Here is a 24,169-nt window from a genome sequence, read left to right as displayed (position 1 = left end):
TTGGGGTATGTGGTTTCAACTTAAGTCAGTAATGCGAACAGTTCTCCCCAGTGCTTGCCCCCTCTTTCCCCATTGGCACTGAGACATGGTGTTGCCAGCCATCTTTACTTCAGCCTTATGGTTTCTCATCACGGTTTACTTTGCATCTCTGTGATGATTAATGAGGCTGAGTGCCTTTTCATACGGTTATCAGACATTTGGATACCCTCGTTTGTGAAGTTCCTATGAAAGCTCTTGTCCATTTTCCATTGTGATGTATGTATTTTTCTTATTTGTTTTAGGAATTCTTTATATTTTCTAGAAATGAGCCCTTTGTCAAGTTATTTGTGATTTGTCAGATGGGTATATACACATATGTATATATATATATACACACACATAACACATATAGACACACACACATATAACACATATACATCCTCTTGCGTTCAGGGGCTTGGCTTTTTGTCTCATAATGGTCTCTGTTGTCTTGATTGACAAAAAAGTTCTCCTACCTCAAGGTCACAAAGATTTTCTCCTATGTTATCCTTTCCTTTTCGTATCTTGAAGTATAATGTACTGAGAGTTGATTTATTTTTGTAAACAAAAAGTGTAGTTTTCTTTTTCCATATGAATATCCAGTTGACCCAGGGCCATTTATTCAAAAGACCATCCTTCTGCCTCTGTGGTACACTGCCATCTTTGTGACAGGGACATGTCCTTGCATCCATGGGGGCACTTCCTGGATTCTCTCTTTGATCTCTTAGTCATTTAGTCTGTGTTTGCATCAATACCAATTTTTAAAAATTGAAGTATAGCCAGTTTACAGTGTTGTGTCAATTTCTGGTGTACAGCATAATGTTTCAGTCATACATGTACATACATTTATTCCTTTTCATATTCTTTTTCATTAGCGGTTACTACAAGATATTGAATATAGTTCCCTGTACTATAATACCAAATTGTCTTAATAACTATAAATTTAGAATTAAACCTTGGTATCCAATAAAGGAAGTATGTTTTCTTCAGGATTATTTGGCTATTCATGGCCTTTTGCATTCTCATATAAATTTTATGGTCAGCATGTCAAATTCTACAAGGAAACCCTGTTGGAATTTTTGTGGGATTATATTATAGGTAGATTATTATATTATATTACATTATATTATATTATTATATTATATTACATTATATTATATTATAGGATTATAGGTAGATCAGTATGGAGATGGTTGACATCTTTACCATGGTGGGTCTTCCAACCTGTGAATATTTATTTAGGTCATCTTTAATTTCTCTCAATAATGTTTTATTGCTTTATAATCTTCTGAGTAGAGGCACTGCATATCTTTCATTAGATATAAATTTAATATGTATATCGCTATATAAAATTTTTTGGTGTTGCTATGCAGTGTGTTTTAGTTATCTTTTCCTGTACCACATCACCTCAAAATTTAATGGCTTAAATAGGCACATGATCAGATGCTCAATATTGCTAATTATCAGAGAAATACAAATCAAAACTACACTGAGGTATCACCTCAAACTGATCAGAATGGCCATCATTTAAAAGTCCACAAACAATAAATGCTGGAGGTAGTGTGGAGAAAAGGGAACCCTCCTGCACTGTTGGTATGAATGTAGTTTGGTGCAGCCATTATGGAAAACAGTATGAAGGTTCCTTAAAAAACTAAAAACAGACTTACATATATGATCCAGCAATCCCACTTCTGGGCATATATCTGTAGGAGACCCTAATTCAAAAAGACATATGCACCCCAGTGTTCACAGCAGCACTATTTACAACAGCCAAGACATAGAATCATCCTAAATGTCTATCGACAGATGACTGGATAAAGAAGATGTGGTCTGTATATACAATGGAATACTACTCAGCCATAAAAAGAATAAAATAATGCCATTTATAGTAGCGTGGATGGACCTAGAGATTGTCATACTAAGTGAAGTAAGTCAGAGAAACAAAACTACCATATAATATCACTTATAAGTGGAATGTTAAAAAATGACACAAGTGAATTTATTTACAAAACAGAAACAGACTCACAGACATAGAAAACAAACTTATGGCTACCAAAGGAGGAGGAGGGATAAATTAGGAGTTTGGGATTAACATATACATATCACTATATATAAAATAAATAAAACAACAAGGTCCTACTGTACAGCACAGGAAACCGTATCCAATATCTTGTAATAACCTATAATGGAAAAGACTTTGAAAAGGAAAAGACTCTGAAAAGAATTTATATACTGAACCACTATTCTGTACACCAGAAACTAACAAAACATTATAAATCAACTATACTTCAATAAAAAAATAAAAAATGGAATGGCTTAGAACAAGTTTCCAAAACCCACGTGATACAGCCCCCGCTGCAGTCTGTTGCTCAAAGCAGGTCACAGTTAGTCCACAGCTGTGGGGGTGGAGGAGTTGTTCCCAACCTCTGGAAGGAAGCAGCAGCCACCCCCAGGACAGTCCACATGGGCACGTGGGATGGGAGATGTTGTTCCCGCCACCTTTGGGCAAATGGAATAAAATATATGGTATGTAATTTAATTCCACTTCCTGTTCGTCACTGAAAAAGAGATAAAACTGATTTGTGTATATTGACTTTATATACAACCACTTTGATAGATTAATTCCCTTATTAATTCTAATGATTCATCTGTACATCCTTTTGAATTTTCTACATACAAAATCATCACATTTGGAAAAAAAAGACAATTTTGTTTCTTTCGAGTCTTCAGAGCATTCATTTCTTTTCTTTTTTGCACTGGCTGGGACCTCCAGTACGATGATGATTAGACATGGTTGATAGCAGGCTTTTTAGTCTTACCCTTCATCTCAAGGGGAACATTGCCAGTATTTCACAGAAAAGTGTGATGTTTGATGCAGACTGTAATGATTGTCTGAGTTCCTGGCTAATTCAAGATTGCTTAAAGCTCTTGTTTGGTTGGATTTTTTAAAAATCGTAAATAGATACTGAATGTTATCTTATGACTTTTCTTTCTCTTTTGAGATGGGCATATGAGAGATCGCCTTTATTCTGTTAATACACTGAATTACCTTGAGTGATTTTTGAATGTTAAGTCAACTTGCTTTCCCGGATTAAACTCAGCTTTCTCATGTTGAATCTCTTGATTTCGTTGGTCACTTTTTTGTTCAGGGTTTTTGATTATATATTCATGAGGGAGATTGGCCTGTCATCTTCATTTTTCAAAATGTCCTTGTCAGATTTTTCTATTAAGGTTATGCTTTTTTTTTATAAAACACAATGGAAATAGTCCCTTGTTTTCTTCTCTGGAAGTATTTATTTAAGACGGGTTTTATTTCTTCTTTAAATGTTCAGTAGAATTCACTAATGCAGTCACGTGAGTCTGGGATTTCCTCTGAGGGAGTCTGGAATCACAAGTTCAGCAGTTCCCAGAATTATTCAGATGTTGTGTGTTTTTGTATCAGTTTTGTTTGACTGTGTTGTTCTAGGAATTTTCCTACTTCATCTGTTTTCACAGGTATTGGCAAACGTTGGCAAACACAAAGCAAGTCCTCCCCTGACCCCACTGGTCAGGCCACCCCCGTTGCCCCTCATTGGAAGAACCCGACAGGAAGCCACGTAACAGAATAAAAACATGGCTTTCAGAGCTCCCACCCCACCACCAGGGAGCATTGGATTTGGAACCGAGCGCTCATAACTTAGTAACCAGCACACTCTCCCACCAGAGTATCTTCAGTGTCCCACTGACCTCAACCCACCCAGACGAGACTCATTTCCCCCCCATTCCATCTCTCCACTGTTCTTATTCCTGGGGTGAGCTGAAATTGTTCGGGTCCAGCCTCTTACGAAAATTTTTCCATCTTCTATGTCAAGAATCCTTATGAACGACTGTGGTATAATTTATATTCACATTAGCATTGCCCATGAAGATTTAAAAATAAACATTACAAAATTTGTTTTTACCATTGCTCACTACACTCTTGTCTTCGCCTCCCATGGGTCCTTGTTTGATTGGGTTCTTTGGTGAAAGTATCCTGGAATATTCTGAGAGAGGACACCTGGGGAGCACTCTGCTTGTCCAATAATCTCCTCTTTTGTCCTGACACAATAATAGTTTGCCTGAGCAGAGAACGCCTGGATCATGGTTCTTTCTTTTCTCTAGTCACTAAATGTTATTTCCATTATCTGTTAGTGTCCAAGATTGCACTTAAGAAATGTGAGGTGATAAACTGTTCCTAGAAGCAACGTGTTCTTTTTGTCTGTGTAATGTCCATACTCTTGGGATTTTTGTCCCAATTCTTGAAATTCAGAAGTTTTGCCAGGATGTGCCTACATCCTGCCTTTTCAGAACCCTTTCAATCTGAAAACTCAAGTTGCTTTTTCTTTGATGCTGTTTCTTTGCTTATTCTCTGTCATATGTCACTTTCTCCCTTAACTTCTATTATTTACATGTCATGCCTCCTGTTTCTACCCTTCGTAGCTTGATATTTCGTTTGTGATTTTTATTTCATTAACTTTTTGTTCTGTATCGTGTGACATATCTTTCGTTGGCGCCTCCTAAAATGGTAATTCAGTTTTCTGCAGGGAACATTCATTCTCCTTTACAATGCGTCTACTAAAGTTTCAAATTAAACAGTCAAGCATGAGTCTGGTCCAGAAGCAGCTTACTGTGCTCTGATAATACCTCCTTACGTGTTCTCCTTATGTCTCTATTATATAGACTATTTCTGTTTCCTCCATGAGTTCTGCTGCCTGGTGGCCATCTGTTCTAGAATTTGGCCATCTCCCTCCTTCAAACCACTGAACTTCTTAGGAATTTGCTTCGCCTACTCATTGCGTTGGGTGTGGAATTTCCCCAGTGCTGGATTGGGCCCAGCTGGTGGCTGTGACGGTCACCATCCCCTTAAGGCCATGCTAGGTTTACAGGGGGAGACGGAGGCAGAGAAGGCGGGACTGTGTTCCCTCTGTGGGGAAGGGGCACCTGGGCTGGCAAATTCCGAATATTATCTCACTTTAGATACGGCACGGGCTGGGGTGGGCATAATGTCTGTTTTCTAAATCAAATAGAAATAGTTTGTCTTCAGTCCCACTTGGCAGCTTCTTGCAAGGCAGACAGCTGGACTCTCCCAGGACTGACACCTCAGTTGGCCAGACGGGCCGGGCCCTATGTCTGCTGCTTGGAAGCCCCCGGGCCAGCCTGCTAAGCCCGCTCTGGCCTGGAAAGGCTGCTCCTCACTCTGGGTTCCTCCAGAGATGCAGCCTTTCTGTGGACTACCCACCCCGACCTTCAGCCCATAGAATCTTGCTGGATGCTGACCCCTGACCTCAGCTTCCTGTGCTGAACACGCATGTCCACCACAGGCCATGGGGAGCATCAGCGGGTCAGCCTTTGGACATACCCCCAGACCAGGCATCCTCAAGTGGCCAGAGGAGGCAGAATACGTGGCTGGCTGGCCTGGGCTTTCGGAGCTTAGCTGTGCCCTGGTCATCATCATGTGGGGGCGAATTATAGGCAGGAAACAAGACCAGGCTGCAGGTGCTGTGTGAATCCAGGCAACAGGGACAGGTTGGCACTCAACACCTCCAGGATTTCAGGATGTGACTTCTTGCCCTCTCCTTCTAAGGAAACTGGGGACCCAGGTTGTAACACCGAGTGGGGTCTCAGGGGGCAAGGTAACAGGGAACTGAAGACTTCTGTCTCATGACGGATGGTCTTGGAAAGCATGGGAGTGCCTCAAGTGCCAAGACCTTGCTGGAAGGAGGGAGCGAGTTTGTTACCAAGTCCAAACTCGTTCTGCTCACTGCAAGACAGGCCATAAGTCAGGAGATGAGCTGTTGAGGCAAGGAATAGTGACTTTATTTGGAAAGCCAACAGCCCAAGAAGGTGGGGCACTAATGTTGTGGAGAACCCATTTTCCAAAGTCAGAATTCAGGCTCCTTTTACACTAAAAGCAGATGGGGTGTGGTTGGTTTTTGCAAACTTCTTGGCGCTGGCATCCTGTGTCCTTGCCGCTGTCCACGTAGGTCAGGTCAAACCTCCAACGAGACCCATGTTATTCTCTGTTTTGCAATTTTTTATCTCTATATGAATGGAAAAGTGTTATACTCATAAGGTCAGAGCCTTGATAATGGACTCTCCTGTTTCAGGCTCTAGGCAATATTTTTTTACCAAAGGTACAGAACCAGCACGACTGAGCACAGGAAACAGAGCACAGGGTTAGCGCTAATGGAACAGATCTAATGTGGAGTCGAATTTGTTCTTCCTATTACAAATTGAGGAGTAGTGGGAGGTTCTGGTGTGCAGTGGGGAGCACATCCTCAGTGGTACCCACAAGGATCCACAGGCTGAGGGTGGGCATCGCTCAGGCTAGGGTGATGCCCCTGAAATAGGAGGACCTCCATACAGATTCTGACTTTCTGACCTCCGGACTTTGGATATCTGGGCAAACCCTTTCCCATGTCCCAGATAACATCCCAGTGTCTCTTGGCCACAGAGGGAGGCCAACTACCAACCTGCGATCCTGTGCCACTGCCTGAACCTCAGCTGTACTTCAAGATTAGCAGCGTGGCTACAGATCTCGGGGGAGGGGAGGGGAGGGGCTGGCGCGTGGCCAGTGACTGGACCCCTTCTCCAGGTGAAGTCTGTGAACAACAGCTGATGTATTCTTCTTATTGGGAACCACTTCATCTGTCTGTATCAGTGGAGATGTTTTGGGTTTGCTTTTAGATTCAGGGTATAAAATCCAATTCACAAAAGCTGAAACAGCCAAAGAAGGTGCTGTCTTAAGGAACAAGCCCAGAAGTGGGCTGCTTCGGAGTTGGTCTGCCTGGCAGCCTGGCGGGGTCGTCAAGGACCCGGCCTCTTGCCAGGTTCAGTGTGTTGATGGGCTGGCTCAGTTCTACTCGTGGTCACAAGATGATTATCACTGCCTGGGGTGTGATCGGCTGGTGCAAAACGCCTGGTAGAAGAATTTTTTTCCTGTAAACCTCTTTTTGAGAGCAAGTAGACATTTCTCAGATGCTCCTCAAAGCACTCTCACATGTCACTGGCCAGGACTGGGTCACATGTCGACTCCTAAACCAGTCACTTGCTATTCGGGTTGTATAATTTACTTATAAATCTAGAAAATACCACCTAGAGTAAGATCAAGTCAGTAAAAATGTGAAGGGATGGCCATGGTCATGTTACATGGCAGGGAGTTGGGCTGAATCTCTGTAAACTGCAGCTAATCATCACGCCTGTGTGGAAAGGATGAAGCGTAGCAGATGTATCCACGTTCATTACTGTCTGAGATTTCCCAGGGTGTAGTTTTTTAATGTCCGGAATAATAACCACACTAAATTAAGTCATTTGCTTACAGGTACATGTGAAAGGAAAAGAAAACACGCATTAAGCAGTGTGACCCACTTGGATAATTATAAATAACCGAGCAGCCCAAGAAAATCTCGTGAGCACCTTTTTAATGACGGGTCAGATCCTAGGAAGCAGTTCATCAGCTAACGTTTGCTTTTCCCACACCACCTCTCTGCAACTTGTGGGATGAATAAAATCTGAATGAGTCCAAAAAAAAAAAAAAAAAAAAAAAAAAGTCCTGCTTCTCGAGCAAGCAAGCTGCCCTGGTTTATCTAGCCAGATTAAGGGATATGTTGCCATCCTCCCGCAAACCAAGCTCCCGCGCCTCTCCTGCCTTGAGAGCCGCCCTTCCCGGCTGCTGGAAGCAGCCCTGCAGCCAAGCCAGCCGGGCCAGAGGCCTCGGCACGCAGGGTTCCCCTTACTCCTTCGTTCCAGACACGTGTGAGCCTCGCCTGTGTCAGTCTCCCTTTTCTCTCTCCTTGTCTTACCTTCCCAATTTTTGCACTGATGTGTGTCTGCCATCTAACAGATTTACATTATTTGTAAGGCTGCTTTTTCCCCCTGATATGGCATGGTCCAGTCCATCTCACCTGTCTCTGCCTCTACCTCCCCGGGCCTTATTTGTGCCTCCTTCTGTCTGCCTGCGATCAAACTTGGTTACATCCTGGAATGTCCTTTTTTTTCTTCTCTGTTCAGGCTTCTGCCAGCTCCCACAGAAGCCCAGACATCTTGAGCACATGCAACGGAAGGATGCAGGGGGTGGGGGCTGAAGTTTCCTTTAATACCAGATTTGGGGGATATCTTACAGAACCAGGGACTTTCTGACAAACTGGTTTGTCAGCTTTTCAGCAGCAGGGTTTGTGTGTGCCATCCACGATGTACAGGTTTCCACAGAATCCAAGTAGATCACCTTCTCAGGATCTAAAGAAGGGAACGCAGTGAGGGTTCCGGGTGAACACAGACTTTACTCCTCTGAGCAGTTTCCATGCTAAGACAGGCAATTATCACGTGGCCACAACACCTTAATTTTTGTCCAGGTGAGAGGTAGGGCTGCCCGTGTACAAAGGACAAAGCATCGACTTTGTTGTTTCCCTCCAGGTAAAAAGAAACTTCACATCAGTTCCTAGTCTTTGAAAATGTTTGGCTTGGGGGGTATGAAATTAATTTGTCTATATCAACAGAAGAAACAGTTGTGGCTGTAGTACTGTACTGCAGTAAGATTACCCTTTTCTACCAAATGGGTACCTTCCAGAAGGTATGCCTGGAAATGTGGCCAGCGAGATGAGCGGTCAGTGAGGTGACAGGTCTCACGTGTGGCATTCTCACATTTCTAGACTGTACTAAGTTTCACGATCCTTGTATATTTCTTATATACAACCTGATTCTCAGTTGTCATATTGAAGAGCCTGTGAGGGCTAAATTCCAGTCAGTGGAGCCTTGTAGCGGTGGCATCAGGGTGAGAGAGACCAGACCAGCAGCAGATGTGTACTTACGTTGTGTGCGACTTGCTTTATTCTGTGTGTTTGAACAGCTTTTGGGGTGGGGGGAGGGGGACTGTTTTATTTATTTACTTTTTATTGCAGCAGGTCTTGCCTACAGTTCATAGTTGTGTGTGCAGTTTTTAAATGTGCCTGTAAAACAGGAGAGAAGAATTTAGGGGTCTTTTTTTTTTAATGTATAGTTGGTTTACAATGTTGTGTTAACTTCTGGTGTACAGCATAGCAATTCAGTTACATATGTGTGTGTGTGAGTGTGTGTGTATTTCTTTTCAGATTCTTTTTCATTACAAGATATTGAATATAGTTCCCTGTGCTGTACAGTAGGACCTTGTTGTTTATCTGTTGTATATATGTGGTGTGTATCTGCAAATCCCAAAGCCCCAATTTATCCCTCCACCCCTGACTTCCCCCACTGGTATACAAACTATAGATGCTTAAGAGGGTGTGGAGAAAAGGGAACCCTCCTACACTGTGGGTGGGAATGTAATTTGGTGCAACCATTGTGGAAAACAGTATGGAGAGTCCTTAAAAAACTAAAAATAGACTTACCCTATGATCCAGCAATCCCACTCCTGGGCATATGTCTGGAGGTAATTCTAATTTGAAAAGATACATGCACCCCAATGTTCACAGCAGCACTATTTACAATAGCCAAGATATGGAAACAACCTAAATGTCCATCCACAAAAGACTGGATAAAGATGTGGTATATTTATACAGTGGAATACTACTCAGTCACAAAAAAGAATGAAATAATGCCATTTGCAGCACCATGGATGTACCTAGAGATTATCATACTAAGTGAAGCCAGAAAGAGAAAGAAAAATACTGTATTATATCACTTACATGTGGAATCTAAAAAAATGACACAAATGAACTTACTTAAAACAGAAACAGACTCACAAACATTATTTTTAAACCATGTCATAAACATACGTATATGCACTTTTGTAGATGTTAACTTATTTTGCATTTTTGTGAATATCCTGGATTGATTATGCACACTGGACAATGATTAACTCAGAAGTGATTTTTACAGTATAGGTTGATACATCTTATTTTCTAGTTTATTTTTATTTTATTTAAATTTTCTTGGGGAGGGGGAGGTAATTAGGTTTATCTATTCTACTTTTTTAATGGGGGTACTGGGGATTGAACCCAGGACCTCGTGCATGCTAAGCACGTGCTCTACCACTGAGCTTACTCCTCCCCCCTTAGGTTGATATATTTTAATATGGTAGATCTCTTTAAGGTAACAAGGACTTGCTCATAAATGGGGAGATACCGTTTTGAAAGCACTGGATCACAGCACAAGCATAAATGACTTCATGACCTGTTCTTGGAATCCTTGGTTAACACAGGTAATAACAACTTTGTCTAGCTTGGTTCCTTTCGAACAAGTCCCATTCCTCAGTATCCTCCTTTTCCTTTTCATCGCGGGTATGGAATTTGTTCCGTTTCAAGTAAGGGTAACCTACTCAAAGCAGATAAAGCAGGGAGATTTTACCTGCTGCAGTCACCAGTTATCCCCAGGAGTCTGACCCTGAACTCTGGATCCAGGGTTCAGATGCAGCACTAGGACGGCTTCTCCATCTCTTAGATCTCTGAGTTGGCTTCCACGTGAGAGGTAGTCCCTGGCGAAGGCAAAGATGGCTGGGCATACATCACCCCTCAGCTTGTCAGCTGAGAGGCAAGAGTTCCCTATATGAACCCCTGAAAAGATGCTTACTGGAATTCTGTCAGTCACTGTGGCTGGGCTGAATCCCACACACCCAAGACAGGAAGGCAGAGCCTTACCAAGGTCTCCTAGGGATGGAAAGAGGCATTTTCTGAAGGAAAAGGATACAGAACAGAGGGCAAAAACAAGCAGGTAAAAAGTAACTTCCTGGCCACGAATAAGACCTTACGTGCTTGTACTTTTCTAACTTAATAGGCCTTAATGATTTTCATGAGTGAAAGACCTTGGCTAACTGGAAGATGCATGTATCTTGAAAAGAGGCTTCTAGCCAAATGGCCACAATGTGTGGAAAAGCTATCTCATCAAACCTCACCTCCCCACTCCCCTCCTCCAACCACAGAAAACTCTGTTGCCACTTCATCTGAGTATCCTTCATGGGGGCAAAGTGTTACTGAGTAGTCCTATCATTTGATTTAACCAGGATGGGTCTTAGTTACAAGTGAGTGAAGGTGGGTTTTACTGGATTGCTTTTCCTGCCATCTGTGCACCAAAATAGTATCTGCCCCCACAACTCCTTTCTCACATGTTGCAAACCATCCCACTTCCTTCCTGGAACAGGCAGAGAAGCTGCCCACAATAGTGGCTGCATGCTTTTATCATGCTTTTCTTTCCCCAGAGTCCTTACCTGCTTTTTGCATTAGGTTGCATTAGAAAATTTAAAACCTTCCGCTAGTACTGCAAGAACTTCCGTGAATGAAGAAGAGAATGAAGTAGATAATAGAGATGATTAGAGCTGCTTAGCAGGCATTTGCTACCAAGGAGATGAAAGAAAGCAATTAATTACTCAGAGGCATCTAAAGAGCAGTTGATAGTAGGCATGTCTTTGTTCAGTGCAGCTGAAATCTTAGCTAGTTTGGTTTTTGCCTCAAAGAATTTTTTTCTTGGGGTGGGGGAGGTGTCTAGTAACAAAAGGATTAAGAATATTAACATAAAATGTTTGAAAATGTTTTTCTTTTTTAACTACTTGTCTTTATTCCTTCAATACCTGAACAAAAAGTCACAAATATATTCAAATCACACTGAATTTACTGAAAACCTGAATGTGTATAATTGCTAAGGCATGGTGTCACTGCGAAGTTAAAAAATCATTGAAAATATATTTTTATCTCCCAAGCAAGAAAATCAATGTTGAGTTTCACTTTTCAAAGAACATAACTTTAATAGTACCTTGATAAAAATTTTCCAGACTTTTCTTGGATGTTTGTGTACAAGTGTTTCACTGCAGTGAACATTTTTCTAACAGCTTTGAACAGTCCTCAAATACATTTGGCCCTCTATATCTGCAAGTTTGGCATGCAAAAATACAGGTCTGCAGATCGAAAATACTAAAAAAAAAAAAAAAAAAAAAAAAAAAAAAAGAAGAAGAAGAAGAAGAGGAGGAGGAACCCAGAAAGTTCCAGAAAAGCAAAACTTAAATTTGCCAAGTGCTGGCAACTAGTTACGTAGCAATTACATTGTGTTTACAACTATTTACATAGCATTTACTTTGTATTAGATATTAAAGTAATTTAGAGAGGATCTGCCCTATACGGGAGGATGTGCAGATGTGTGTAGGTTACATGGAAACACTATGCTATTTTATAAAAGGAACTCAAGCATCTGAGGAGTTTGGTATGCTCTGGAGTTCTGGGACCAATCTCCCACAGATAGCAAGGGAGGACTGTCTTCCTAATATAAACCCCCTGGAAAGAAACAAATCATTAGCAACTACCATCAGGCCCTGTGCTAGGTATTTGGCAAACTCATCTTTCTTGGTCCCCTAAGGGTTAGTAATCTCATTTTGATTTGGAAACAAAAAGGAGTCTCAAATCACCTTTCCCAGTGTCATGCAGGTTTCTAACCAAAGTCCAGATGACTCCCTAACCTCTACTTTTTCAAGGACACCATATCCAAGTTCTCTCTGCATCAGCATGTGGTTAAGAGCAGAGAAAGATAATAAATGCATAGGCCTCAGGGTTTTGAGGGGATTAAATGAAGTAATATGTAGACCACTTGGAATAAATCTGACCTATAGTTACCTTTGCAATAATCATTAGCTGTTGTTTACATTTATTATTAGTGTTAGCATTGTTGTTATTACCATTATCACCATTTTCCCCCGCAAACACCATGCCTTCCTGTGTCAATCTAAGGTGGTTTAGGGGTCTGGGCGACTTCTCTATGCAATGCCTAAAACTTCATTCTAATCCTGTCATTTACATCTGTATCTTCTCACCTGCATTCTTCTGCACACAGTGTAGAGAGGGATTTTAAAACTTAAAACTAGTGTTTTCTCTCATCTATTTTGAGTATGACAATCTGTAAAGATGCTAGTGACAGACACTGCTGATTTTCAGTCTGAAGGGTAGCTTGACCTGTGGGACTTCAAGTGAATACCTTAGCGAGAAAAACACTAAAAAAAAAACAGCCTAGTTGCTGACAGTAGCTTTCATCTTTTTTCCTATTTCTCTATTATCTCTTGGTTGCTGATTATTTTTTTTAACTTGGGGTACAACTGATCCCTCTTAAGGGACCTTTTTGCAAAATTCTCTATTGTAGGTTTCTTTGAACTTGAGTTTAAATTTTAATTTCCAAGGAAACTGAAGCAGATGAATTTTCTCATTGTGGGGAAAAAAAAAGATTGCCTTGATGATATATTTGTTTTCTTAGTAGGCGTCTGCCATTAAGATTGATCCTTGAGGATATTGTTAGCTCTTATGTGGAACAGAAAGTTATTACTCATAGTTTACCAGATTTGGGCATATTTGCAACACAACACGAAATATCATTTTTACATTTAGTATTGCCATTTCCAGTGCCACTTAAGGACTGCATTTCTGTATTGAATTACAACAAAAATTTTATGCTAACATTTAATGAAACTTTAATAAGGTTGTGTTTTGGTGCTATTATTCAAATAATGTGTTTTGAACTGCTTTCCTTTGAATATATTTGCATTAAAGAGGAACTCAATTTGATTTGGTTCTTTGAAGTTTACCCACTTTCTGGTAGCTTTAGAAAGACAAAGGGAAACTCAGTTTCTTCTTTACAAGTCAGTAAAAAGAAAAGGAACACATTTGCTAAGATCTGAGGAAGTAATGGCAGCAGAATGCAGACAGTTTCAATTAATGAAATAACTCGTCGTATATTAGAGATGCACAATTTACACACACACACACACTGCACATATCACAGATTATGAGGGATGATACCCTTGGAATCTCTTTTCTTTCCCATTGAACCCTAAGGCTGACCTATTAATTAAGAAATTTTAAGAGATTCACATTATTGCAATGCTTTATCTGTGATGCCCAAAATTAAATGGTAACCTCCTGAGAGCATGTTTCTCTGCTGGTAGCGTTCTTACCAATTTCTGCTAAATCGTGGTCGGGGCCCAAAGCAATTTACATGAACACGTGCTTTCTAAAAGATAAACTCATTTGACCAAGCAGAAACACGCCAGTGAAACGTGCTTTATGGGGCCGTGTCTAGCTGATGGAGTTTATTATGCACGGAGTATCAATAGCGAAAAGATGGGGACAGTCGCGCTGGCGAGGCAAGCCTATATTTACCATTTTTGAAAAACAAGACTCAGGGGCTTTAGGGAAAGTAACTGGTGATAAGTGGTCAGCAGGGTTTAAACTTGAACGAGGGGAGGGGCTGGACAGGGCAAAGCAAACTAGTAGTCATCGGGGTTTTTTGTTCTTTCTTACGCCCAGTTTTCTGTAGAAAGAAACGCTTTTTATCACCTTATTTTTTTCTCCCACGTTCATCCTCTGAATGTTTTCCACCTAAAAATACTCCCGATTTCAAAACTCTCAATACTCACTGTCTACAGGCCTTGCCTGAGCCTGTGTGGTCCTAAACTAGCCGCACACTCGCTTAGGAATTTTGGTTCCTGTTCTCTCTGTCTGGTTTGGTAAGGATGACACTTCAGTTACAATAAAAAAGCTGGGACACACCGGGCTACGCGAAAACCCCAACTAGTCTCCACCGACGCGCGGCAGCCGGCCAACTCCTAGGCGCTGGGCGCATCCTGTGACGCAGCACGCAACCCCGTAACGCAACACGCAACCCCTGTGACGCAACGCGCAGCCTCTGTCCCCGCCCAGAGCCGCCTGGACGTGCCGCGCGCCGACCCACAATTCCCGCAGCAGCCGCCGCCGCCGCCGCAGCCGCCCGTTAACGGCGAGCGCGCCGTCGGCCCGCCAGCCAGCCTGCCCGCCGAGTTCGCGCCGGGCCCCGCCGCTGCGACATGTTGCAGAAACCGAAGAGCCGAGGCCGCGCTGGCTCCCAGCCAGAGAGGGAGCAGGACGGGGGCCGCGGCGGGGGCGGTGCCGAGGAGGCCCCGAGCACGTCCCGCGGAGCGGCCGGCGCCGGATGGCAGGGCAGCCGCCGGGCCGAGGCCTCCCCCAAGGCGGGGCCCCGGTCCCAGAAGCAGCTGGAGCTGAAGGTGGCGGAGCTGGTGCAGTTCCTGCTGATCAAGGACCAGAAGAAGATCCCGATCAAGCGTGCGGACATCCTGAAGCACGTCGTGGGGGACTACAAGGACATCTTCCCCGACCTTCTCAAGCTGGCCGCCCAGCGCCTTGAGTACGTCTTCGGGTACCGGCTGGTGGAGCTGGAGCCCAAGAGCAACACCTACATTCTCATCAACACGCTAGAGCCGGTGGAGGAGGACGCGGAGGTGCGGGGCGACCAGGGCACGCCCACCACCGGCCTCCTGATGATCGTGTTGGGGCTCATCTTCATGAAGGGCAACTCCATCAAGGAGACAGAGGTCTGGGACTTCCTGCGGCGCCTAGGGGTGCACCCCACCAAGAAGCACTTGATCTTTGGGGACCCGAAGAAGCTCATTACCGAGGACTTTGTGCGGCAGCGTTATCTGGAGTACCGGCGGATACCGCACACCGACCCTGTGGACTATGAGTTCCAGTGGGGTCCGCGAACTAACCTGGAAACCAGCAAGATGAAGGTTCTTAAGTTTGTGGCCAAAGTCCATAATCAAGACCCCAAGGACTGGCCGGCGCAGTACTGTGAGGCTTTGGCGGAGGAGGAGGCCAGGGCCAGACCTCAGACAGGTGGCCCGGCCCCTTCCTCTTGAAAATTCGAGACATACTCAGAGGAACTCCTTGGGGAAGGGTCCAGGGCGCCGGGCTGAAGGAGAGGGGGTGGGAGGGACCTATTTCTGTAACACTTAAATGTATATAGTTTTGGGATGTGCTTGCAAGCTTTTGTTCTCCTAATATTGTAAGCTATTTCGTTAGAAGTTTTCGTTTATAAAAATACTAGGAGATGATTTGTTTCGTTCTTACTTGTTTTGCTGTCTGTATTTTTTCGTGTAAACGTTTTCCTAGCTTTATAAAACTAATTGGAAGACTTTGTACCATGATCTAGAAATAGATATTTAAGAAAGAACATATCAGTAAGTGGCTTTGATGCCAAGGAAATAAAAGGGAAGTGGCTCTTACCTGGCCTCTTGACTACCCTACTTTGTAAGGAAAAATGAAAAGTCTTCATAAGTTGAAAATAAAATGTAATTGCCTATATCGTGTTTTACCGTAATACAGCTATTTTATGTTTATGTATTTTCCATGTATGTAAGCATTATGCATTATTCTAAGCAAAGTATGTACTGTATTTTTCCCAAATAATTTTTTGCGTTGATAATTATTACTAGATTGTGTGGCTGACCATTTAGTACCACTTTTTCTTTTTCTTTTTGCTACGACAGTTATAATAAATACCATATTTTGAAGCAGTTAAGCACTGTGCATTTTTTAACCATGAAGTCATAAATTAATTTCGTGCCTCAAAACCAGCATCTTAAAGAAAAACAGTTTTTGCTACATACCATTAGGGTAAATTGTGTTTTGTGGAAGTTGCTTGATTTTTATGTGTGTGTGTGTGTGTGTGTATGTTGGATCATGATGTAAAACATATTTATTACCATGAGTCACAGAAAAGTTTAGTAAAACTGTTAGTGATTAACCATGCCTACCTGGAAATCAGACTACCTGGGTTCAGATACTCCCTCTGTCTAAACACCTATATGAGTGAAGGTGGGTTACTTAAGTTGTATACAGACATTTCCTCCCTTGTAAAATGGACTGACGATGCCTGTATTATGTGTGGTAGTGTGATAATTAGATTCTCCATAATCCCTATCAGATTGCTGTTTATACACACAGATTAAACAAATAATCATTCAACAGATGAGTAAGTATGATTGTTTGCAGGGAAAGTACTGCAAATTGACCATGAAGTGAGGTAGATACTTAAAAAAAAAAAAAAATAGGCTTGATCAACATTGGCCTAAATATCACTTAGAAGTCTGGCGTGTATACAGGAGGAATGAGATAGGTGACTGGGTTTTATTTCATTCTGTTAAGTTGGAATTTGTGTTTATCTCATCAGTGGAATATAGTTGGTCCTCGAAGGTGTTTCTTCTTAGTTTGCATTTTATTTCAGTGTCTGAATTACATTCTGGTCAAGCCGTCTGCTTACTGACTGCTTTCCCCCCTGGTGTGTTCTCATACTGGCATTTTCAGCTGTGCAGTGAAAAATAACTTACCCAACATCCTTTATTGTATCTGACAAATACTTCCTCCACACTTTTCTCATAGAGATGTTAACTATTTACAACATCAGTGAAGTCAAAAATTTGTTTCAAAATTTAAAATATAAAACATTACAGGCCAGAACAAGCCCTTGTATCTTCATCCTTCCCAGAGGTGTCAAAAGTTTATGGATATCGGGGGGAAGGGTAGAGCGGGTGCTTAGCATGCATGAAGTCCTGGGTTCAATCCCCAGTACCTCCATTAAAGTAAATAAATGAATGAATGAATGCCAAACACCCCCCCAAAAAAAAGATTTGTGGGTATCATGCCATTGTATAGTTTAATGCAATAGAATGTTAATATATGAATAATATATGCAATTGATCTTTGAACAGTATAGGTTTGAACTGCATGAACCATTTACATGTGGATTTTTTAAGTCATAAATAAGGACTGCATTACTGCAAGATCCAGGGTTGAATGAACTCGAAGATGCAGAACCTCAGAAACAGACTGTCAAGTTATACAGAGACTTAACTGTGGGGGTTGATGCCCCTAACCCTCAAGGTGTGCAAAGGCTAACTGTAGTAGTATTTGTCAGCTTTCACAACTTACATTGTTGCAGAAAAACATGTTACAGCTTGGTGTTACAGCTCAATTGTGACAGCAACCTGGATCCCGGTGAGAGACCAAGCAGCACTTGGAGAATTGGAGCCAACTCAGGTGCGGGCCCAGAAAAGTTAACACTCCAAGCTCTGGACCCCGGCTGTAGGTTTACACAGGCTTTTATAGGCTGCCAGTTTACATTTTGCAACCTCATAGGCAAATAAGGTATAACAAAAGTTGACTAATTAGGAGCAAGCTTTGTAGAAATGGACCAATCAGGAGAGAGAGAAATAACCAATCAGGAGTGAGGGAAATGGCCCAATCAGGAGTGAGCTAAGGGAACCAATAGAATTTTAGGGGTAAGTTCCACTTTTCTAGAAATATGACATTTCAGAGGCAAAAAGTGAGATAGAGCCTCTGGTCCAGGGAACCGGATGGTGCTGGCAGGAGAGTAGTGGCCCTGCCTGGGGGTCCTGCTGGTCTCTTTTATGGGGCTTCCCACCTCAGTATGTGTGATATTATACTGTATCCTTTTCCAACTTTTCTTCACTCACCATTTCTTTTGAGATTTAGCCATGTCGATCTGATTCATTGATTTTAATTGTTCTTTCACAGGAAGAAAATAAGTTTACTCATTCCCTACTGGTTAGACAGGTTCTTTCCAATTTTTTGCTGTTTGCAGGGAGTGTATAGTCTTTCCTTCAGCACATGTGTGAGAGGTCCAGCCAGAAACAAATAGAGCAGTCATGGGGCATTGCCACGTTTCTCTTGAGTTTGTCTTAAGTTTCACTCCTACCAACATTTTAGAGGTTGTTTTGTTTTGTTTTGCCATCCCTCCCTCCCACCCCTATGAAAATTTCAAGCCACTCCGTGGGCATGTAGTGTTTATTGTAGTATTAACTTGCACATCTTGCTTACTAGTGATGTTAAGCATCTTTTTTTTTAAATCAGGTTTTATATATTAGACCTTTTCTGTTTCTCTTGATTTGTATGATTTCTTCATATGTTCTGCATAACACTCCATTCATTGTCTGCTGTATCTAGTGCCAGTACCTTCTCACACTTTGACTTTTTTTTGGCCATATATATGGTTTGATTTTAATGTGTCAAAATCATTAGTATTACTTTTAAGGGCTGTTTTTGCATAGTGCTTTAAAAATTCTCCCTAATCGAGAGGTAGGTATAGCTCAGTGGTAAAGTGCATGCTTAGCATGCGCCAGGGTTCAATCCCCAGATTAAACAAACAAACCTAATTATCTCCCCCCTCCAATAAGTAAATTAATAAAATATTTTTTTAAAAACTGTATTTTCTCTGGCTAGATGATAGAGGGTGTAGCAGAAGCAGCTGGACATGGGCTGAGGAAATCAACCCAGGCCAGGTCAACCATTTTTCAGGTTTATCAGGCCTTGGACATCCATGTCAGGGCAAGGGGAAACGACTAAAGGGCCTTAAGCAGAGGAATGACATCAATCATTCATTCATTCATTCATTCATTCACTCATTCATGCATTCAAAAAAGTTCAGAAGTGTGTATTAAGTACCCAGCTAGGGACTTGGGGTTATCAGTGAATACAACAGAAATCCCTGCTGTTGAGAATCCATTTACATGTTAGTGAGATAACCATTGTCCCAGGGTCAAGAGAGTCATGCATGGAGTCAGCACTGGAGTCAGGGAGAATGAGGAAAAGCCATCCGTAGAGGAGAAGATGCTCGTTGAAACGACAGGGCAGTGCCAGCGGTGAGGATGGAGAGAGATTGTGTGTGTAGAATGAGCAGGACTTGCTGATCCTCAGATGTGGTCGGAGTAGGAGAGGGTGAAAACCATCTCATACTTCAAATGTGAGAAATTCAGGAAGATGGTGATGCCACGAAGTTTGACAGCATTTCAAGAAGATTTTCCCAAGTTTGATTTTCTGTGCTAAGTGAGTGTGAGAAGCCTCTGGGACATCCAGGTGAAAATGTTGAGCAGACAGTAGTCCATATAATGGTAGAAGAGGTCTGGAAGGGAGACACGGGAGAGTCATCAGCAGAAATGGTGCCTTATGTCAGGGTCTTGGATAAGGAAACACAGAAGTGGTTTATAGAATAAGAGGGTCATATGGGATATCCATATCCAGTGCATATAGCACATGGGGCCTAGAAGGGGACTGGAAAAGGGAGAAGGACCCCAGAGTGGAGTCAAGGTATATAGTCCCCAAAAAAGTATGTCATGACCTTCTTATGTTTAAAAACAAAACAAAACAAAACAAAAAAACAGCCTAAATCTTCTCACCGTGACCAAATGGAATTTATACCTGAAATGCAAGGATAATTAAACATTTGAAATCAACGTCCCATGCCACATTAACAGAATGATTTTTTTTAACAAAACATGATCATCTTAGCTGATGCAGAAGAGGCATTTGAAAAACTTTAACATGATAAAGAAAAAAACACTTAACAAACTAGAAGCAGAAGAAAACCTCAGCATTATAAAAGCCATGTATGAAAAGCCGACAGGTGATCACACTCGATGGTGAAAGACGGAAATCTTTCCCTCTAAGTTCAGCAACAAGACAAGGATGTCCACATTCACCACGTTTTCAATATAATATTGGAAATTCTAGCCAGCTAGGCAAGAAAATGAAATAAAAGTCATCCAAGTTGGGAAGGAAGTTGTAAAATGATCTCTGTTACAGATGACATGACCTTGCATGTAGGTCTCTAAAGCTTCCATTAAAAAAAAATGTTAGAATTAATAAAATCATCAAACTTGTGGTATACAAAATCAGTGTGCAACAGTCAGTTGCATTCTGATATACTAAGAGTGAACAATCTGTAAAGGAAATTAAGAAAACAACTCCTTTAAAATAACATACAAAGAATTAAATACTTAACTTTTCTAAGGGGGTGAAAGATTCTACACACTGAAACTGATGAGATAAAATACTGCTGAAAGAAATTAAAGAAGACATAAATACATGGAAAGACATTCCATGTTCATGGATTGGAAGATGCAATATTTTAAGATGTCAGCAGTTCCAAAAGTGATCTACAGATTCAATACAATCTCTATCAAAATCCCAATGACATTTTTTTTTTTTGCAGAAATAGAAAAACCCATCCTAATACTTACATGGAATTTTAAGGGGACCCCCCCCCCCGATAACCAAAACAGCCTCAAAAAGAACAAAGTTGGAGAATTCATACTTCCTGATTTCAAAACTTACTGCAAAGCAATGGTCATCAAAATAGTGTGGTAGGGGCATTAAAGACAGACATGTAGATAGATCAGTGAAACAGAATAGAGAGCTAAGAAATAAAGCCTCGCATATATGGCCAACTGACTTTCAACAAGGGTGGCAAGACCGTTTCTTGGGAAAAAGACAGTATTTTTAACAAACGGTGACAGGAAAACTGTATATCTACATGCAAAACATGAAGCTGGACCCCTACCTTACACCACATACAAAAATTAACTCAAAATGGCTCAAAGACCTAAATGTAAGCCCTACAACTACAAAACTCTTAGAAGAAAACAGAGGGGGAAAGGAAAGCTTTATGCCATTGGATCTCACAATGTTTTTTTTTTTTATATGACAACAAAAGAACAGGTAGCAAAGGGAAAAAAATGGATGAATTGAACCTTACCTAAATTTAAAACTTTTGCACATCAAAGGAGACAATCAACACAGTGAAAAGGGAATCCACAGAATAGGAGAAAATATCTGAAAATCATATATGTAATAGAGGATAAGTGTCCAGAAAGTATAGGATTAGTATTCAGAATATATAAAGAACTTCAGCAACTCAATACAAAAAAAAGTTAAAAACTAGGCAGAGGACCCGGATGAATAGACATTTCTCCAGAGAAGACATACAGATGACCAGTAAGCACATTGAAAGATGCTCAGCATCACTAATCGTTCGGAAAACACAAACCGAAATCACATGAGATACCACCTCATACTTCTTAGGGTGACTGTTACCACAAAAACAGAAGACAACAAGTGTTGGTTAGGATATGGGAACATTAGAACCCTTGAACATTGTGCACTCTGGAAAACAGTATGGTATTTCCTCAAAAAATTAAACGTGGAGTTACCATATGATCCAGTAATTCCACTTCTGGGTGTATAACCAAAAGAATTCAAACCAGTGACTAGAATCAATATTTATACGCTCACTCATGTTCGTGGCCACATTATTCGCAACAGCCAAAAAGTAGAAGCAACCCAACTGTCTATTGACAGATGACTAGGTAAAGAAAGTGTGATCTAAACATAGAATTAATATTATTCAGCCTTAAAAAGGGAGGAAATTCTGACACATGCTCCAAGTGTGAAACTTGAGGACATTACACTAAGCGAAATAAGCCAGTCACAAAAAAGACAAATCCTATGTGATTTCACTTATATGAGAGCCTCAGAATAGTCAAATTCAGAGAGATGGAAAGTAGAATGGTGGTTGCCAGGATCTGAGGGGAACAGTGAATGAGGATTAAATAAATAGTGAATTGTTTGGGTATGGAATTTCAGTTTAGGAAGATGAAAAAGTTCTAGAAATGTATGGTGGTGACGGTTGCACACTGACGTGAATGTACTTCATGCCTCCGATCTGTACACCTGCAAGTTGTTAAAATGGTAAATTTAATGCTATGTATATTTTATCACAATGAAACAAATTATAAAAACATGGTAAAGTTTTTTCATGTATATTTTACCACAATTTTTTAAAAATCAGTAAACTTGAAAAAAAAACCTTATTGTCTCTTTTCTTCCCTGACTTCCTAGTATCATGTATATTGTTGAGTACTCCCTGCATCTCAAAAGTAGTCTCCTTTTATGGCTTTTTTGTAGATTTGCTCCATTTTGAGCTCAATTATTAGTATTTTTGAGCTCCATTTTGAAACTTTGCAGACCAGTTTATTTATATATGACTTGAATGGTTCTTTTGTGACTACTAATATAAAAAATTAATGCTAACCCTTTTTGTGCAGCCAAGACCCCCACAGGATGCTAAGAACCCACAGCTACTACAATTGTTGCTGAAATATTATTAACATGAATTTGAAATATTTCCTGACTGTACATAATATCCTCTTTTGTTTTCTGTCTTCTGTGTGTATTTAAGGAAAAATAAATTTTGCTACATTTGGTGGAGATACATAACATTTATGGTAACAAACGGCAATACCAATTTCTCCCTATATTTAATTTAGCCAAAGTTTTTTAGTCATTAAAAGAAAAAGAATAAGACCTTCTCACTTTTATACATTGCTGGTAGGAATGAAAAATGGTACTACTTCTATGCTGGGGAATGTGACAGTGTCTAGAAAAATTAAATATTCACTTATCTTTTAGTCCAGGAATCCTACTTCAAAGAGTATATCCTATAGCCATATTGGCAGCCATTTAAAAGATGTATGCATAAGGCTGTTGCAACACTGTTTACAGTAAATAGCAAAAAATCCAAACAACCCAAACAACCCAAATGTCCATGCATAGGGACCTGGTTGAATAAACCATGGTGCATCTGTGCAGTGAAGAACTAGTCAGCTGTCGAAAGGAATAAGGAGTGTTTCTGTGTACTCCTGTTGCGTGCTCTGCCCTGTATTAAGAGAAAAAAATAGTTTAGAAGGAGAAAATTTGTGTTGTATGCTACTACTTATTTGCCTCTACTAAAAACCAAATAACGGAAGGATTAAAATGTAAAATTAAACAAGTGGTTACCTATAGGAGAAAAGACAGAATAGAATGCAGGGGAGAATAAAAGCTAGACTTATTTGAAACTTCTTTTATGGATTTGACTTTAGAATCATTTTACATAATTGTAAGCAAAACTGAATTTAGAAAACCATCCCTAACAATAGAAATGACACAAAGGAACGTAACCACATGTAGAGGAACTACAGTGACTCTGCAGCACCGTCATTTGACCACTTATTCCTGGTGGGATGTACTCACAGGATAAAAGGAAACAGAAACATCCTGAACTGTTTTCAGTCATCATGTTTTTTGGTGGTAGTATTGGCGTTGCTATTTGGAGATTGTTGTGTGGGTTATCATGAGATTAAATCAACTGGTTAATGATAATGAGAAATAAGATTTTGGGCATGATTGGTAGGAGATAGAGATAGAACGTGGATGTGATTAAGTATAAACCCTGTAGTTTTGAATTTGAATTTGAGACTTCAGTATGAGTGTAAGATATATTATATTTAACAATTGAAAATATTTAAAACAATGACTGTCCAAGTAGCAAGAGCACCTCTAGCAGGAAAGTTGTGTTATCTAATTACCATCCTCTCTGAAAGGAACCAGGGCTTACTGGAGAAAGGGCTGATTCCAGGACGGGCACAAGAAACGTGTACGATGGTCCTGGAATACCTTGTCACACTAATGAGCAAGAAGGCTCTCAGGGTCGACGAGAGTTGTGTTAACTCGAATCGACTGTC

The 24,169-nt window shown here is 40.9% G+C and overlaps 2 protein-coding genes across 5 annotated transcripts in view; both read left to right on the top strand.

Annotated features, from left to right (window-relative positions):
- Positions 1–24,169, top strand: part of ENTREP2 (endosomal transmembrane epsin interactor 2) — a 273,224-nt gene that overhangs the window by 189,728 nt on the left and 59,327 nt on the right. The window lies entirely within an intron of this gene.
- NSMCE3 (NSE3 homolog, SMC5-SMC6 complex component) lies at positions 14,674–16,332 on the top strand. The gene has a single exon (XM_010962887.3). It carries the CDS (start codon positions 14,822–14,824, stop codon positions 15,668–15,670), a length of 849 nt encoding a protein of 282 aa, XP_010961189.2. The 5' UTR covers positions 14,674–14,821; the 3' UTR covers positions 15,671–16,332.

The sequence above is a fragment of the Camelus bactrianus genome, chromosome 27, assembly GCF_048773025.1.
Source record: "Camelus bactrianus isolate YW-2024 breed Bactrian camel chromosome 27, ASM4877302v1, whole genome shotgun sequence".
In the NCBI taxonomy this organism is placed as follows: Eukaryota; Metazoa; Chordata; class Mammalia; order Artiodactyla; family Camelidae; genus Camelus; species Camelus bactrianus.
This window is presented reverse-complemented; position numbering and strand designations above follow the sequence as displayed.

What these genes read in the sequence shown, in the direction of transcription:
- NSMCE3 (XM_010962887.3), top strand. Translation starts at nt 14,822, where the DNA reads ATGTTGCAGAAACCGAAGAGCCGAGGCCGCGCTGGCTCCCAGCCAGAG.